Below are 17588 nucleotides of genomic sequence, written 5' to 3' on the forward strand. Positions count from 1 at the left end.
TAACTAGATAGAAATCTTTCAAAATCAAAAGATCAATTTTGATATAGAAATGGATGTCAAGTGAGCTTTAAGTTTTTTAAAGATGTTCAATCAAATAAACATCACACTTATTCCCTTTCTAAATTTCCTCTCTTTTTATAAAAAACCAGAAATGAACAAGGGAAAGGAGCTCGGCTTTATAAAATCTGCTACACCTCGGATAAGAACATTCCAAAACATTCCAAAAAGAGAAAGAAAATGACAGAGATTTTATTTGGTAATACGCATGGACTCGATTTTTTGCTTTTTACCTACATACAAAGCTAAAATTTTATGATCTCCAGGAGTTCCAATTGGAAAATATGTCCTGTACTAAAGACTAAACACAATTATTTTACTCTAGCAGTCCCAAAAAAAGAGATCCTACACCTGCCAAATGTCAAACCAAAAAACCTAAATAGCACCCAATTCATTCTTTTCCCTTACCTTCCCAATTTCTCCCATCAAGTTGCCTCAGTTGTACTTCTGAAATACTACCAAGTCATCTATCTATACATCTCCACTGCCACTGGGATGCCCAATCCATCTTTACCTTTAAACTCCTATAACAGCATCCTAGCTGACCTCCCTGTTTTGTACTCTTGTCCTCCTCTACTCAATCTCCACAGGCAACACACGTGATCCTCTTAACTTAAATCTCATTGTGAGGGCAGCCCCGGTGGCTCAGCGGTTTAGCGCCGCCTGTCAGCCCAGGGCTTGATCCTGGAGACCCGGGATCGAGTCCTGCGTTGGGCTCCCTGCATGGAGCCTGCTTCTCCCTCTGCCTGTGCCCCTCTCTCTCTCTCTCTCTCTCTCTCTCTCTTTCTGTGTGTGTCTCTCAGTAATAAATAAGTAAATCTTTAAAAAAATAAAATAAATCTCATCATGACATTCTTCCACTAAAACCTTTACAAGCTTCCCAATTCACCCAAAATGAAACACAAACTCCTTAGCCATGACTTCCCATGATCCAGATACCATCTGATTGTGCAAGCACACCTATCACTCTCTACATCACACATTCCATATATAATGATCTTTTTGACCTTAAATAAGTCATGATCTCTCCTACCTCACAGTCCTTTTATTTTCTGTTCTCTCTTCCTGTCTGAGATCTTCCCTCTCAACACTTGGATTTTTGTTTTTGTTTTCAGGATTTGAAGAACACACTGAGGTAAAAAATTCAAACAATACAAAAAAAAAAAAAATGGAAAGAAACAACTACAAAAATTCCACCAAAGAGAATTTCCATTAATATTTTGAGGTTAATCCTTTCCTACATCTCTCTATAGACACATATGCTATTGTACACTGTATATATAAAAATAATCTTCCATAAATTCCAACTCTTTCCAAGCTGGTTCTTTCTCATACATTAGTTCTCAACTCAAATACTGCCTTCTCAAAAGAGGACAGTTCCTCTCTATCACATCACCCTGTTTATTTTCTTCATTACACTTGTTTGCTTATTGGTCTCTCATCTTTTATCTGTCTAGTCCCAACAGAATGTAAGCTCCATGAAGGCAGAGATCTTGTCACTACTTTCTCATTCAATCACTAGGGTCTAGCCCAGTACCTAACACATTGCAGATGCCCAAAATTTACTGAATGAACAGATGCTGGTTCTGATTAACATTTATAAAATGCCAAATCCTAAATTTAAATCTCCCATTCAAATTTCTCTCCTGAGCTTCATACTCATACTTAACCATCCCACTTGGCAGCTCTCTCTAGATAGAACACAGGTATTTTAGTCTTAGTGAGCAAACCTGCTCTTCCTCATGGGATTCCCTATTTAGATGAATGAGACTACCATCAACCAAATTTCCCAAGCCATACTCTTAAATTTTATCCTTGTTACAACTATTCCCCCTCACCTCACACCCACCCAATCACCAAGAGCATCTCCATATTACCTCAGTTCTGTCTCCTAAATCTCAATACATCCACCTCATTCAGCCCATCTGCTTCTCTTCTACTCTGCTACCTCCACCCAAATTGCAAATCACCGCCAATCATTTTTCCCCTAGACAACTGTAACAACCTTCTAACTTGCTGCTTCAGATCCACTCTTACTCCCCTCTAATTTATTCTCCATGGTCTAGCCTCAATATTCTCAAAATAACAATATGATCACATTATATTCCTTCTTAAAAATCTTCAGTGGCTTCCCATTACTCTTAGATTAAATCCTAAAATCCTTATCATGGATTATAAGGCCCACAAGAATACCCCATGCCTAACTATCTAGACTTTCCCTATAAATCAGTCTTCGGCCTTCTTTCAATTTTTTAAACCTACCATGCTCTATTCCCCCCAGGGCCTTCATATATGCTGTTCCTTCTGCCTAAAAGATTATCCACCACGTCACACCACTCTTAAAACACATAATCATCCTTGGGTCTCAAATTCAAAGTCACTTCCTCAGGGAGGCTGTGGTAGGCAGAATTCTAAAGCTGTCTCTCTTCTTCCCCAAGATTTCCATCCTCTGGTAATACAATCAAACAGTAATCTATGAACTGCTATGAAGGGACTCTGCAAATATAATTAAGTATTACTCGGCTGACTTTATTCAAGGGAGATTATCCTGGATTATCTTGGTGGGTCTAATATAATCAGTTAAACCCTGAAAGGCAGAGCTTTCTCTGGGCTGAGGGCAGAATCAGAAGTCAGAGAGATGTAGCACAATCAGCAAATGACCTGACTAAACCTGAAAGATTCTCCCCCTAGAAACCAGATAAGATCCTAGTCCAGATGAATGGCTACCTTGATTGAGGCCTGCTAGACTTTAAGCAGAGAGTCCAGTCAAGTCACCTGGACTTCTGACCTACACTGTGATACAACATGAGTTTTGCTCTAAGCTGCTAAATTTGTGACAATAACAGAAAATGAATACAAACTCTTCCCTGACTCCCACCTCCACCACAGATAGTGTCAGAGCCTCTGTTAAATGTTCCCATAGCATTTGACACTTCTCTTTGATAATATTCATCATACTTATTACTTATTTTAATATATACAGTCTAAAATCTACAGAGACTTTATATTTTTGTATACCATACACCATTATATTCCAACATCTACAAAATCCAACATCTACAGAATGTACCCACAAAAGTTTGTAGAGTGAATGAACCAATTTTTTTATTAAATTGTCTCTCAAAATTGTCAATCATGACACACCTTCAGTAAAGTGCTATATTATAAAATATTTCTATAATAAGAGTCAATTGCTTTATAGCAGTGATTAAAATAAGGGGGAAAAGAGATGGGATGAGTGGAACATATTCAGAATCATTGGGGCAGCTGGGTTTTTTATTTGTTTGTTTTACAAATCCTCCCTCAGTTACGACTACCCACAATCTGAAATGCCTACTCCTTGCCCTATATCCCTAGGGGAATGTGATCATCTATTAGAGGATCACAAAAGATTCCCACATAGAGCCATTATTACTAATGTCACTGAGTGATATTCCTCAGCTCTGCTGAATTGTAAATTAAGGTTCAATACAGTTAGTTTACTTTTTTAAAGAAGTAACTTTGCAAAATGAAAACAAAAGCAAATTTACTCAATCTGAGACATTACTATTTCACAATATAGAGAGACTGACTATATTTTAACCGGCCAAAAAGAGGAAAGGTCAACTAAATGAACAATTTACTTACATCAATGGGAAAGCAAAAAATGGAAGTGTCATGGCCAGTCTTGCTGTAAATTCATCAGGAAGATACCACAAGTATACAATTAAACATGTAAACAGATAAAGAATTGAAGAGTAGAGAATTAATCTTCCAACCCATAATTTTTGTAATCTCTGATTTTTTTCCCTAAATTCTTCCAATGCTTGAATTTCCTGTTAAGAGAAAATTATTCTATATTATTTAATTGAATCTCAAATTTCATAAAGAAATCAAAATGTCAACAAAAAATTTTAACATGATAGATTATATAGGAAGAACTCTTAAAAGTCAATTAAATATAATACTTTAATATTTTAAAAAGAACATAATTTGAAAAAAAATTAGAAATGAAGTTAGAACATATGAAAATGCCTATGCTGACAAGTCAGTCTTTTAAATGCAAAATTAAAGGGCACCTGAGTGGCTCAGTCCATTAAGCATCTGCCTTCGGCTCAGGTCATGATCCCAAGGATCCTGGGATGGAGCCCCACATCAAGCTCCCTGCTCAGTGAGGAGTCTGCTTCTCCCCCTGCACTTTCCCCCCTGCTTCTGATGTCTCTCCTTCTTTCTCTCTCTATCTCAAATAAATAAAAATAAAGTCTTTAAAAATAAATAAATAAATGCAAACTTAAGATACCCTTTTCGACTATCAAATTAGCAAAGATCAAGCATGAAATTGACATCAATATATAGTATTTAATAATCTAAATAATTCTCTCTGTATAAGGTCTAAAAAAAGTCTGGCTAAAAATAAGTTAATTCGTTTTTTAAATCTGACTATAAAAAGAATTAATAAAAATTGCAACAATAACCATACTAGATTCTTTCAATCTATTCATCACTCAGTATTCCTAAGAAATAACCATTTTTGATAATGAAGTTTGTGAAGTTTTCAGACTGATAAAAACTGTTGCAGACTATCTTATAATCTACTTTATCCTTTACACCATGCTATACATCAACTTTCATTCTAACAGGTTCTATTGACACAGACTTAAGTGACTGAGAGACTTCAGATATTTTTCTGAGATAATACAACAATAAACTTCTCAGGCTTACTCTATCTGATCTCTAAATTCCCAAACCAGATCCAGTCTCCAAAATAATATACATATACTAAAATTAAAATAATAATATTTATGCAATACTTAAAATGAATTAAAACACCCCAGAGCCCAAAGACATACCTTATCTATATTTTCCAAAACTTCTACAGTTGAAGGTTTTGTCTGTTATCAAAACAGATATGAGACATTAAAACTTGTTCCTGAAAACTTAGAAACACTTGATTTATAAAACCATAAATGAACATTTTAACTCAAAAAATAAAAATAAAGTAAAAAGGGACATTTTAATTCAAATTTTTTTCAAATGTCAAGCAATATGTATTCCTATTTATTAATGAGATTTAGATTTAAATAAAATTACAATTACAAACAGAACTACATGATTAAAGAAATAAGCATTTTCCTATTTGATTTTTTAGTCTTAGAAGTACTTTCAACTCTGACCACTCAATTTCTACCACGTTTTTTTATTTCTATCATTCTTAATCAAATTTTATAGAGAAATTTTCCCTCCAAGACAACTTTTCTTAGATATGATTATCAAAAACATATCATATATTAGAAATTTCAAGACTAGGGATACCTGGGTGGCTCAGTGGTTGAACATCAAGACTAAAGATGGTCTGCTTTACTATTGCTAAAAGTTCACTTAGGACTCTGAAAGTCAAAATCCATAGGCTATCTTCATTTTGAATTCCTAACGTATTTTTCTGAAGATTAGATTTTTAAAAGGCAACTAAGAATACTTCATTATAGCAGAGTTGTTTGTTAAAAATATTTTTTATATATCCAGAATAAAAACCAGCCAAAATGTCTCCTACAACACTTGAGAAGGTACTTACCAATTACATACTCAATAATGTAAGAAAGTAGTGGACATCAATCAATTCATTGTAGTTCCCACAAGTTGTTAACATTAGGTTGAACCATATGAAATTGCCAATATTCAACTGTTTTGACTTACATAAAAAGCAATTTCATATGGTTCAATCTAACAAAGACAAAGCAAAATTAATCCTCATATGGTTCAACCTAACAAAGACAAAGATAAATTTGATCCTCAAGCAGAACTATCAAAAAGTTTTAAAGGGAGGACAAAGTCCAAAACAAAGCAGTTCCAGCAATAGTCAAAAAATGAGTCTACCAAATATTGCTAGACTCCATTATATGGCAAAAGAGGTTAAAAATAAGCTTTGTCTGAGACTACATTATCTCCTCTCATATTAGAATAGAACATTTATCACTATATTTTAAATTTATAGCACTAAATTGGAGATACTTCCTCTAAAGCTCTACCCAATAAAATTAAAATGCATTCCAAATTTTGTTTAATTCCTAAAAGTATATTTAGTATGACTTCAACAAATACATATGATAAGCAAAACGATATAGCCCATAAAAACATAAGTATTATATAGCATACAACTATAATTTCAATTAGTTCAATAACAATAATTTTAACTATTCTTCAAATAAGATTGAAATAGAGGCAATAAGCAGAAGAAAACAAGAAAAGATAACCATTTACACATGAATGCATAAATAAATAAAAATACTCAGAAGTCAAAGTGAAATAATGATATTAAAAAGAGACATTGCATACCTATACAGCAAGTGAATATTAAAGTCCAAATATACAACTAATTCATATGAGGAGGAAGAAAATTAAATAGAATTAGGGATAATATCAAGCTATACTCAAGTCTACACCACAAAGGAGACTTTTACAAGTAGGTTTATGTGACACTTTATATTTGACTAAGAACTGGCTGTAAAGAAAACTAACTTACCCTCCATCGAGAAAATAATCCACCCATCTTTTATGTGTAGAAACTGGGCACAATGATAAATATCATCAATCGTCCAAAGGAATTCACAGCTAGAAATAAAGCAAGTATTTAAAATTTTTAGGTTAAATACATACTATACCCACTATAAAACGTAGATGTTGCAATACTGCCTAAAAATACTATAAAATATTAATTTATTTGAACTCCACTTACATGGAATTTTAGTTCAGATATTCTTGAGACAGAGTCTACCCCTCAACAAATCCCTTCTTCCACACCAGTACATATTTAAAAGTGAAAATAAAGCTAGAAAGGCTTTTAAATGACAAGGCATTTTAACAGTATATATTCTTATTGCTTTGCAACTTACTGTTCTTTCAAGTAGGTCCCCTAATGTCCTAAGAAAAGTTTTACTGTACTACTTTCATTCTACATGCTTAGATACAACATATCTATCATTCAGCTGTCTCTCAACTAAACTAGTTATTTGGAATTAGGGGTGTTTTACAATGTTTAGAATAATATTTTAAAAGTAACAGAAAACCAATAGACCTTGTGCAAGTCATTTAATGCTTCTGAGCTTTAATTTTCTTTTCTGTAAATTAAACTTAATATATCAGCACTTTTCACAGGATAGTCTTCATTGTTACCATTTTACAGATAAGAAAATTAAGAGAAAAGACGTTCAGTGATTTGCCCAATAGCTCGGAAAAAACATGACTCAAAGCTACTCTATCTTCATGGTGCATGAGTCAAAGCTACACTATCTTAAAGGACACCTGGGTGGCTCAGTGGGCTGAACATCTATTTCAGCTTGGATCATGATCTCAGGGTTGTGAGACAGAGCCCTGAGTTGGACTCTATGCTGGGTGTGGAGCCTGCTTGGGATTCTCTCTCTTCCTCTTCCTCTGCCTCTCTAATTAGAAAAAAAAAAAAAGCAAACAAAAAAACACGAAGCTATCTTCAGACTTCTAATCTGTTCACTACTGTTCCAATACCCAAATAAACATTTCTCTCTGAAATTGTGTCTAAGTCCCTCAAGTCAACTGACCTTCATGTCAGCTAGCTGTGTATGTCAGCTAGCTGTGTCCTTCTTTTAGTTGTTTCTCTATGACTCTCAAATGTATTATATTACTATATGGATGAAAATGTTATCAGCCATCTTAGATTCTAAATCAATTTATTAGTCAATAATTATATAAGTTCTTATTCTTTTAACCTGAAATAGTGAAAGTATACTTTCAAATTTACATATTTTTACCAGGAATAGTTACATACTGTCCGTGTATAAAACTACTTCCTCCCACACACAAAAAAGGCGATAATTCTCACATTTTTTTAAACCATTAATGCAATCAAAAATGACACCAGTACCAAGTAAATACATCTACTCTGCAACACTAGTCACAGATTGGAATTAGCATTAGGCATACCATCTTGGACTTTCTCGATTAGAGAAGTAACAAAGATCCATATTATAAAATATTTCCACATACAAAGTGATTTCTAGGACCAGAAATACCTATAAGCTATCCTAAAAAATTCTGGTGTTTATAAATGAATGTTACAAGCCACAATTAAGTTGCAACCTAAGTACTATTAATCCTTCAATATTAAGTCAGTATTCAAATTTCTAAGATGCAATTGTAGGAAATCCAGGAACTTTAATGAATAGAAGTATAATTTCTTAGTTAAAACATCAAATAGGTCTCTAAACCTATCTTAAGGTTTTAAGATGCTAAAAATACTCACCAAGAAAGGTGACTGGGTAGGGAGGATTTATACAAATCATTAACTTGGTACTTTCAAAGTATATAGTAGTTCCCTAATTGTATAGTGTCTAGCACAGTGTTTTGAACACAACTGACCTACACATTTTGGTTTGTAACATTTATATGCCTCTGAGTTAAGTTTGTAGCCATCACAATTCAGAATTCTTATAATTTAAAGATAACAACGGGGGTACCTGGCTGGCTCAGTTGATAGAGCATGGGACTCTTGATCTTGGGGTCGTGAGCTCAAGCCACATGTTGGGGGTAGAGATTACTTAAAAATAAATGCATAGGGGAACCCTGGGTGGCTCAGCGGTTTGGCGCCTGCCTTTGGCCCAGGGCGCGATCCTGGAGTCCCGGGATCGACTCCCACATCGGGCTCCCTGCATGGAGCCTGCTTCTCCCTCTGCCTGTGTCTCTGCCTCTCTCTCTGTCTTTTATGAATAAATAAATAATAAATCTTTTTTTAAAATGCATAAATAAATAATTTTTTAAATAACATTTAAAAAAAGTAATGACAGCAATAAAGATACCAGTTAAATATTTGATAAATACTTTATCTCTGGTAGGCCCTAAAACAAATGCTTTACATGAATTTCATTTAGATACTACTATCATCCCATTTTATAAATGTCAGAAACTGAGGCTAGGGAAATGAAGTAATTTGGTCCCAGAAATATTAAGTAGCATAGCCAGACACAGTATTTTAGTTTTGATTTTTTTTTATGAAGCAAGTAGTTATTCCCAATAACACAAAATCAGAAATAAAGTCTGCTTTATATAAATAAGATTGGAATATTTACATATAAATACATGAAAACACCTCTGACATTCTCAAATAGCTGGTAAACAGAGCTACCGAAGTGGAAAGTAAGTTATAAACACAAGAGACAGTGTTGGTACAGTGTATCATGTGGCCCAGTTCCTTCCTTTGATTAAATCTGAATGCTTAAATCTGCATGGAAGAGCAGCTAAATGATTTGCCAAATCATTTTGGCAGCTAGCTTCAGCTAGTGGCAGACTGGAAGTCTGCAAGCACTGCCTTTACTTGTCCATTGCACATCACTTTTTAAATGTAATATGAAATATATGCATAATATTGCAATTAATATCAATGTTGACATCAATTATTTGCTTGGAGACTTGTTTTGATGTTAATGAAACAAACTATGCTTAACCTTTAAGATCCCTGAAGCAGGGTATTATGCTTTAAAATTTGTCCTCTAAAACAACATTAGGGTAAACAGTCATTAAATGCCTATCCATGCTTTCAGGCTCTAATCAAAGAACGAGCTAACCCTCATTGTTCCAGTAATTTTCCTAAAATTCCAAATTCCAGTATTTGTTCAAAGAAACTGATTTGCTATTAATACTCATGTAATGGTAGTACTTTCCAAGAGATATGAAAGCATAACAAAATTAATCAACTTTTCTACATAGCTTTAATTTCATACCTCTTCTATGTTCAAACACTTTTACCCTCCTTGACACAAACATCTCAACTCCAATTCCTGTGGCCCATTACTTACTATGAAACCTTGGGCAAATAAGTTACTTAACCTCTCAGTTATTCATTATCTTCATCTTCAAAAGAGGGATAGTTAAGGACCTTCTAAATGTTGAAAGCCTTAAATGAGATAATTCAGCAGTGCCCCACACATAACTAATTTCTCAATACAAACTGTTTTTACTGCTGTGGTCATTGCCATTTCCTAGTCCATCTCTTCTAACACACGCAAAATATATGGGAAGCAAATAACTAGCATTTCTCTCTGAAGCATAAATCAGTGTATGCCCTTGAGTGGACAGATTGCTCAATCTCAAGTGGCTTGTCCCCAAGAGCTCTTCCATGAATGTGTACAGTCTTTCCACTCTGATATTACAACGGGACCTGACATGACCTTAAGAGCTGGATGCATCTACCGTGTTTTCAATAAATAATAATGCCCACCACATTATTTCAATGTTTCCTATTGACTGATATTCACACACAGGTTTGGGGGTCAGAATTTAAAATCTTGGGTCATGTCGTTCTTAAATTTTCAGCTCATTTCAAGTCATACTAAAATAATAGAGGGGCACTGAGTGGTGCAGTCAGTTGAGTATCTGACTCTTGGTTTAGCTAGGTCATGATCTCAGTGTTATGAGATCAAGCCCCTGTGGGGCCACTCAGTATGGAGTCTGCTTAAGATTCTGTCTTCCTCTGCTCCTAACCCACTCCTCCACCCCACTCTCTCTCTCTAAAATAAAAACTTTTTAAAAAAATAGAATAATGGAGTCAAAAAAGGTCTGGATCAAAATATGCCTCTGCTGCATACCAGCAATGTGATCTTGGGTAAATTAAACTCTCTAACCTCAGTTTCCACATTTATGTAGTGGTGAAAAAACTTAACACTTCACAGAACTGCTGTATGAACTAAATGAAATTATATATTACTTGGCACAGTGTCCAACAAGTAGTGAGCACATAATAAATTATAGCCATTATTATTATTACTATTATCAGAAAGCACATGTAGTGCAGACAATACTACTCATACACCTAACTTCTCAGAAAGTACCCATTTTCATAATTTTAAATTTGGAAAAATAAATTACAATTTGTATTTTAACTGAAATTGTATTGCCCTCATTTGCTCTAGTATTAAAAAATAAAAACAAAATATTCTTCAGACTCTTCCATTAAAATGTTCTTGCAGGCCTTTTAGAGGCTCTATAATGTACTCTTCAATTTAAAATTAAAAGTGATTTTGCTCCAGAATTCTTTCAAATATTCTAGCCAAAAAGGCAATTTTGAAATATCCCAAACCACCACATTTATTGCTCAAAAATAAAATTACTGAAAAGAAGTACACCTCTAAAAGCACTTTTATTATATGCTAAAGCTGATCTTCATGGTAAGCTGATGTTCAATCTGAACTAAACACTACCAAGAAATGACTATTTCGGTAGAAAGATCTCTATATTAAATCATACCTTGCGGATAGCTCTATAACTGCTTATATTATTTGTCAAGTTAATAATATATAAACACTAAGCTTATAAAGAGTGTTGGGCGGATTTTAGGTGACAGAAACAAAATTCTAATTTTATCTGTGTGTGTGTGTGTGTCTATGAATAAATAAATAAAATCTTTTTTTAAAAAATTCTGATTTTAAATGCACCACTTTTGTTTTTAAAAACGTGTTTAAGATCAACTTCCTCCAAAAATGGAACCACGGGGGCTGCTGAGAACAAGGGATGAGCACTCCCTGCCAGTCCGAACCTATGCCTGAAGCCAAGCTTGCTCGCCTGCCACACGCTGCTGCTGAACAGGGTCACTTAGGTTGATGGTGACACGCAGGCCAGAGAGATAGAAAACAATTGACATAAACCAGAAGCCAACTGGGAAAAGGCGGAACATGGAAAAAACTCAGTGAGTCACCAGTTTTATTACCATGAGGGCACCATCAGCAAAACTGAGTTCAGTGATCCCAACTTTCTCAATCTCCATACACAATATTAAAAAATCAAACTAATTTTTTTTTAAGATTTTTATTTTCCTTTTAAGTCATCTCCATATCCAATGCAGCCAGAACTCACAACCCCCAGGCCAAGAGTCGCACGGCTCCTCCAAACCGAGAGCCAAGCCAGGCACGCCGAAGAATTAAAACTATTGATAACAGTTCAGATCTGCTCTTCCCCCCCGGGCCGAGCCTCGGTCACCCCGGCAACCTCGCTCCCTCCACCCCTTACACCGCCCACCTTCCCTCAAACAAGGACAACGTCGGTGGAGAGGCTCCTGCAAGCAGCACGTAATCCACGCCCACATGCCTGGGCCGACCAGCATGACACTGACAGTTTTCGGTCCTCCCGATCTGTCCAATTCGTGGCGCCTCCGCACAACTCGGAGGGGGGGCAAAAAAAGAGACGGACACACAACACTCAGCGACAGCTCAGCGTCGAACCTCCTGACCCCCCGCCTTGACACGGGCCGGCCGAAGAGCCGATGCTCTGCTCCACCCGGCCACCTCCCCACCCCGGACTCCCCGAGGACACGCGGGGGGTGGAGGGGGGAGGTGGCCGAACGGGCTCCCGGTTACTCCAGGGTCGCCCCTGGCCCTGGGAAATCAGAGGCAGCAGGAGGCGAGGCTGCTCGGCGCGCGGCGCGGCGCGAGCCCGGGACCCGCCACCTCCGCGGAGCTCCTAGGCCACCAGGCACCGGGGCGGGCGCGCCGGGCAGAGGCGGGCGGGGAACCCGGGAGCCCGTGCCCCAGCGGAAGGCTCAGCGCGCTTCCCCTCCGCCGAGCCCTCCCTGCCGCCCTCACTCCGACGGTTTACCTGCAGGAAGCGGGCAAAGCCCGGCGCTTGCGTCCACGTCTGCCAGCTTCGGCGCCACCGCGCAGCCCGTCTCCGCAGCAGGCGGCAGCCGCCACTGACAGAGCGGTGGGCCCGGCCAACTCCTTCCCATCAAACCCCGCGCTCCCGCCGCCGGCCAATCAGCGCCACGGCCGGCGCGCGCCGCTCCCCGGTCACGTGACTGCGCCGGGGGCGGGCAGTTGGGGCGGGCCGCTCGGGCGGTTGGCGGAGGACGCCGGCCCTGGGGCTTCCGCGGCTCGGTAGGGGGCTCGTCGTCGCATCTCGGGGCGGGGCGGGGCGGGACTGCCATTGATTGGGAGGCTTACCGGCACGGCTACTTCTTTTCCTCGGCCTCCTCTCGTTCTTTTGAAGCCTGTTCTGCCAACTCTCACTGGAGAAAGAAAACCCCGAAATTGACCCTTGGGGGGGGGGGAGGGGGGGTGCTAGGTCGCCGCGAGAGGGACGGGTGGGGTTGAGGGTGCAGATGGCTGCGTCTGGAAAGGACTCGGCCCTGAAGAGCCCCAGGGTCAGCCTCCCGCGGCCGGCAGCGGAGGAACTTAACCCTACCTCACAGCGCAGCCAAGGCCCGCTCCCCACACGAGCCCGTGGAGAAAATCCAGCAGACTGAGTGCCGGAGGCCTTCGTCACTGCTGAACGTCAAAAAGGGTCATTTTGATGACAGGACGCTGACCTCACCCGTGGGGGGTGAGCTTCACACGCCGGAGGATGTTGTTCTCAAACCCGTGGAGGTCACAGAGGCCGAGTTTTCTCTCTTAAAACTCTCACCTCGCGAATACGCCCTTCCCAGGTCCTGATCTCCGGGCCCACGGATGACCCCACACACACACACACGGGCTGCGTTCACCTCAGATTTGAAAGCGTTTCCTAGTCCACTGCACGTGACCAGTCTAAATAGCCAGAGATAACGTGAACCCGTGTGAGGTAACCGTGCAGAAGGGGTGAAAAGCAAGCAAAAGCTTTGGTAGTGGCTTACCTCCGTGACTTGCTTGTGCAAACATTTTTCACGGGATATTTTTCTATTCTGTTTAGTTACATCCGAGTTTTAAAATAATGCATCCGTGAGTGTCTGTCATTGCTTTAAGGCGCTACATGGAAACTTTGACGAAGCCGAGCATAGGGTACCGGAAGCTACCAGGTGATTCGCTGTGAGGTGAGATCGTCCTCACTGTTAGAATCTTTCGTTACAGCTGTGTAAGCTTGAAAGGACGAAGGCAAGGGAACCAGAGTTTACTTGTGCACTCTGGGTCTAGTAGAAAATAGAAGAGTTTTATAGATTGAAATTCTGTATCCCAGAATTCCCTGTGAATCCCCTTGGCCTTGTTTAAAAAAAAAAAATCTATCGAAGAAAATATGAATAGAAACATTTCATCTATTTTGATTACAGAAATTTAACCATTTCATTTTTCATCCTTTGCTCTTTCGAAGTATATATTTTTAAAAGGCCTGTGAAGTTAATGCAAAACATATCTCCTCACCTCAGGAATATATTTTCCTAAGAGAACAGGAAAGAAATGTTTACCAGTTGCTACTGATTTTGTTCTCTAGTTTTAACTGGGCCATCAAGGTCTGTTGTAAAGGGGAAAAAAAACAGGAGGGAGAAGACAAGAACTAGCCAGGTGCCAGGCATCCCAAAAACCTGATCCTGAGACAAAATTCCATAGATAATTACTCTGGAAGAGGAGACACTTGGAGGGTGAGATGTATGGAATCACTAACTCTTTTAACCAAACAACTTCTTTTTTTTTTTTTTTTTTTTTTTTTTTTTTTTTACCAAACAACTTCTTAAGGTAAGTATCATTTTAGAAATGAGGAAATTGATTAGAAATATTACGTATATTGCTGAAGGTAACACTGTACCACTACCTGGTAAGAGTTTGTCAGGCACAGTAAGAGAAGACCAAATATTTCTCGAGGACAAGACCCTATGTACACATACAGATAAATAAAACAGCTGTCCTAAAGTAACTGACACTAGTGAGAGAAACCTTCAAGAAAACACACAAAAATAATAGGGTAAATAACCATGATAAAGGCAAGTGTTCAAGAGATTGGAGAAGGATAAGGCAACAGCAGCCAGAAGGGGTATGGGAAAGCCAGTGAAGGTGGTGCTTTAGCCGAGTCCAAATATTGAAGAATTATTGCCTACTAATCCTAAATTTCTCCTGTGATAGATTCTAAGGAAGTGAAATCAGAAAAGCACCAGAGAAGATGACAAAGGAAATAAACTAGTCAAAGGAATGCTAAAAGGTCTAATTCAACAAATAAGTAAACCCACATTTATTCAAAGGAATAAATGAAAGCTGCAAGAAATAGTTGCTATGAGAGCTTACAATAGGGTCATTCACTGACCTGGTCAGAAAGGTGAGAGAAATCTCCCTAAAGGAGGTCCTACTGGAATGGAAACCTGAAAAATGAGATACTGAAAAAAGTAGAAATGGAAACCGGGAACATCATGCGTAAAGACCTTTTGTCAGAGGGGAACACTGCAAGCCTGAGGAACAGAGGACCAATGTGGCTAGAACGTAGACCATACAGAGTTCACAGTACGCTGGAGACCAGACATTGTTGGCCATACTGAGAACCTGTATCTTCTTGAGAAGCAGAGAGGGGATTTAACTATCATATCTGTGTTTTGAAAAGTTCATTCCAACTGTAGTGTGAGAATATGAATAGAGCCAATTAGGGTCCCCAGGTGGTATTTAGTGGTATTTCAAATGGATCGGGCTGGGAATAAGGAGATGGAGACAAGTGGGAGAAATGGAACAATTTGGGAAGTAACATGGGAGATTTAGGTGATGGATGGATTCAGATATGGTGGGTGATCTGGAAATGTTGGGGTTAGGAGCAAATGGTCAAGAAAGAACTTGACACATCTTCAGACCACCAAAAAGGTGGTTTTATTAAAGGATGGGGACAGGACCCATGGGCAGAAAGAGCCGCAGGGGGGTTGTGAGTCATAGCTGATTATATACTTTCAAGTTGGGAGGGCATTAAGGACAGACAGCACAAGCCTCCAAGGTATTTTGCAAACAAGGTTTCCAGGACTCTGAGGGGGCTAGCTATTGTTAGGAAAAGGTTATTACTGTTTAGTAAAAACTCAGTCATGAGATCCTTCAGGTGTGTATCATTGGGCCATATGCTTGGAGTATGATTGCTAACATATATGTTGAGGGGTAGAGATAAAGGAAGCTTCCAAAGGAATTTCTGTATAAAGTATACACACAGGATCTTGGGGCGGGGGCTAAGATTGCCTTTAGCAAAGTGCCAACACTGAGGCAGCTGAGCTCCCAGAGGAAGGTCACCCTGCCTGTTTCAATGGGCTGTAAGTAGTAAGGAAACTTAATTTTTCTTCTGCTTTTGTTTGCCACATCAGTGGGATGAACTGGGAATTGAAGAAAAAGGAGTCTGAGATGATGGGATCAGGCATGGCGGGTGGATAGTAATGCTATCAATGAGATATGGGGAACACTGGAATAGAGTTGGTTTTGAAGGAAGATGGGGATTTCAACTTGAACATGTTGAGTTTAAGATGTTTTGGTGACTTCAAGGAGAGGATATGTATAGAGGGAAAAAAATATTTTACAGTTTGTAATCTTTACAACAAGGTACCTACTTTTTATCAAAATGCAAAAAAAAAAACTATTATAAACATTTTGCTTTTAAATACACTATGGAAAAAAACAAAATTAAAAGTGGAAGTCTTTAAAATTCTTCCCCAGAATTCCCTGTGAATCACTTGGGACTTGGTTAAAAAAACAAATTCTCAGGCCCCTTCCCTGGAGATTCTGATTCCACATGTCTGGTATGGAGCCCAGAAATTTGGATTTTTAACAAGTGCCTCTGGTGATTCTTGCCAGGGAGTTTCTCTGAGCAATGCTACTCAGTGCCAAAGGCCACCTGCATAAGAGTTACCAAGGCGCTTATTAAAATACAAGGTCTAGGGCCTTGCATACTAAAAACCCTATGGGTTGGGGGACCTGGGTGGCTCAGTCGGTTAAGCATCTGCCTTTGGTTTGGATCATGATCCCTGAGTCCTGGGATCGAGCCCTGCATCAGTGGGAGTCTGGCTCTCCTCCATCTGCCTCTCCCCTAGCTCATGGTCTCTCTTGCTCTCTGTCTCAAAATATTTTTAAAAAGTAAGTCCCTAGAGGTAAAGGGGATGAAAGGAATGGAAGGAGGGAGATACTACAGTACCAGGTGCTCTAAGATTTCACCCTCCATCTCTGACAGGTGTCCTAGGCTCTCCACCAGGCAGTTCCAAGGACAGCTAGTGTCCTTTGCTAGATGACACATATGTAGAAGCAGACAGCCCTTGCAGGCTTCTGTCCCAAGTGATTCACGGAATAACAGCTTTCCTGCTCCTAGGCCAGGCTTCCTGCAGTGTCTACCAAAATGGCACTCCACCAACTCTGATGCTCTTTTTTTTTTTTTTTTTTTTTTTTTTTTTTTTTTTTATTTAAGATTTTAGAGGCAGCTGGGTGGTTCAGTTAAGCATCTTCCTTCAGGGCAGCCCTGGTGGCGCAGCAGTTTAGTGCTGCCTGCAGCCCAGGGCGTGATCCTGGAGATCCTGGATTGAGTCCCATGTCAGGCTCTCTGCATAGTGCCTGCTTCTCCCTCTGCCTGTGTCTCTGCCTCTCTCTCTGTCTCTGCATCTCTATGAATAAATAAAATATTTAAAAAAATTTTTTTTTAAATAAATTAAAAAAAAGCATCTTCCTTCAGCTCAGACCATGATCCCAGGGTCTTGGGATCAAGCCCCATGTCAGGCTCTCTGTTCAGTAGGGAGTCTGCTTGTTCCTCTCTGTCTGCCTCTCACCCCCTCACTCCCGCTCATACATCCTCTCTCAAACAAAATCTATTAATGATAATTTGTAATTACTATTACTTAGAGCAAGTAGGGG

The 17588-nt window shown here is 39.0% G+C and overlaps 1 protein-coding gene and 1 long non-coding RNA gene across 6 annotated transcripts in view; one reads left to right on the forward strand and one right to left on the reverse strand.

Moving 5' to 3' along the window:
• The window catches only part of LNPK (lunapark, ER junction formation factor), a 77883-nt gene extending 64558 nt beyond the window's left edge, over positions 1–13325 (reverse strand). For 4 of the 5 annotated variants that reach the window (XM_038584925.1, XM_038584923.1, XM_038584926.1 and 1 more), the window contains exons 1-4: positions 12649–12805; positions 6557–6645; positions 4887–4928; positions 3685–3872 (exon numbers count right to left, since the gene is read on the reverse strand). In XM_038584925.1, the coding sequence (XP_038440853.1) occupies positions 3685–3872; positions 4887–4928; positions 6557–6583 (257 nt within the window). In that variant the 5' untranslated portion in view covers positions 6584–6645; positions 12649–12805. Of the gene's footprint in view, positions 1–3684; positions 3873–4886; positions 4929–6556; positions 6646–12648; positions 12806–12992; positions 13058–13233 lie in introns of those variants that run through there. The other variant, XM_038584924.1, reaches the window with a different exon arrangement.
• LOC111094301 lies at positions 13116–14419 on the forward strand. Its single transcript, XR_005384766.1, has 3 exons — positions 13116–13608; positions 13717–13837; positions 14233–14419. It is a non-coding gene; the product is annotated as an uncharacterized LOC111094301 (long non-coding RNA).
• Positions 14420–17588: the final 3169 nt, after the last annotated feature.

The sequence above is a fragment of the Canis lupus genome, chromosome 36 (genome assembly GCF_011100685.1).
Source record: "Canis lupus familiaris isolate Mischka breed German Shepherd chromosome 36, alternate assembly UU_Cfam_GSD_1.0, whole genome shotgun sequence".
Classification (NCBI taxonomy): Eukaryota; Metazoa; Chordata; class Mammalia; order Carnivora; family Canidae; genus Canis; species Canis lupus.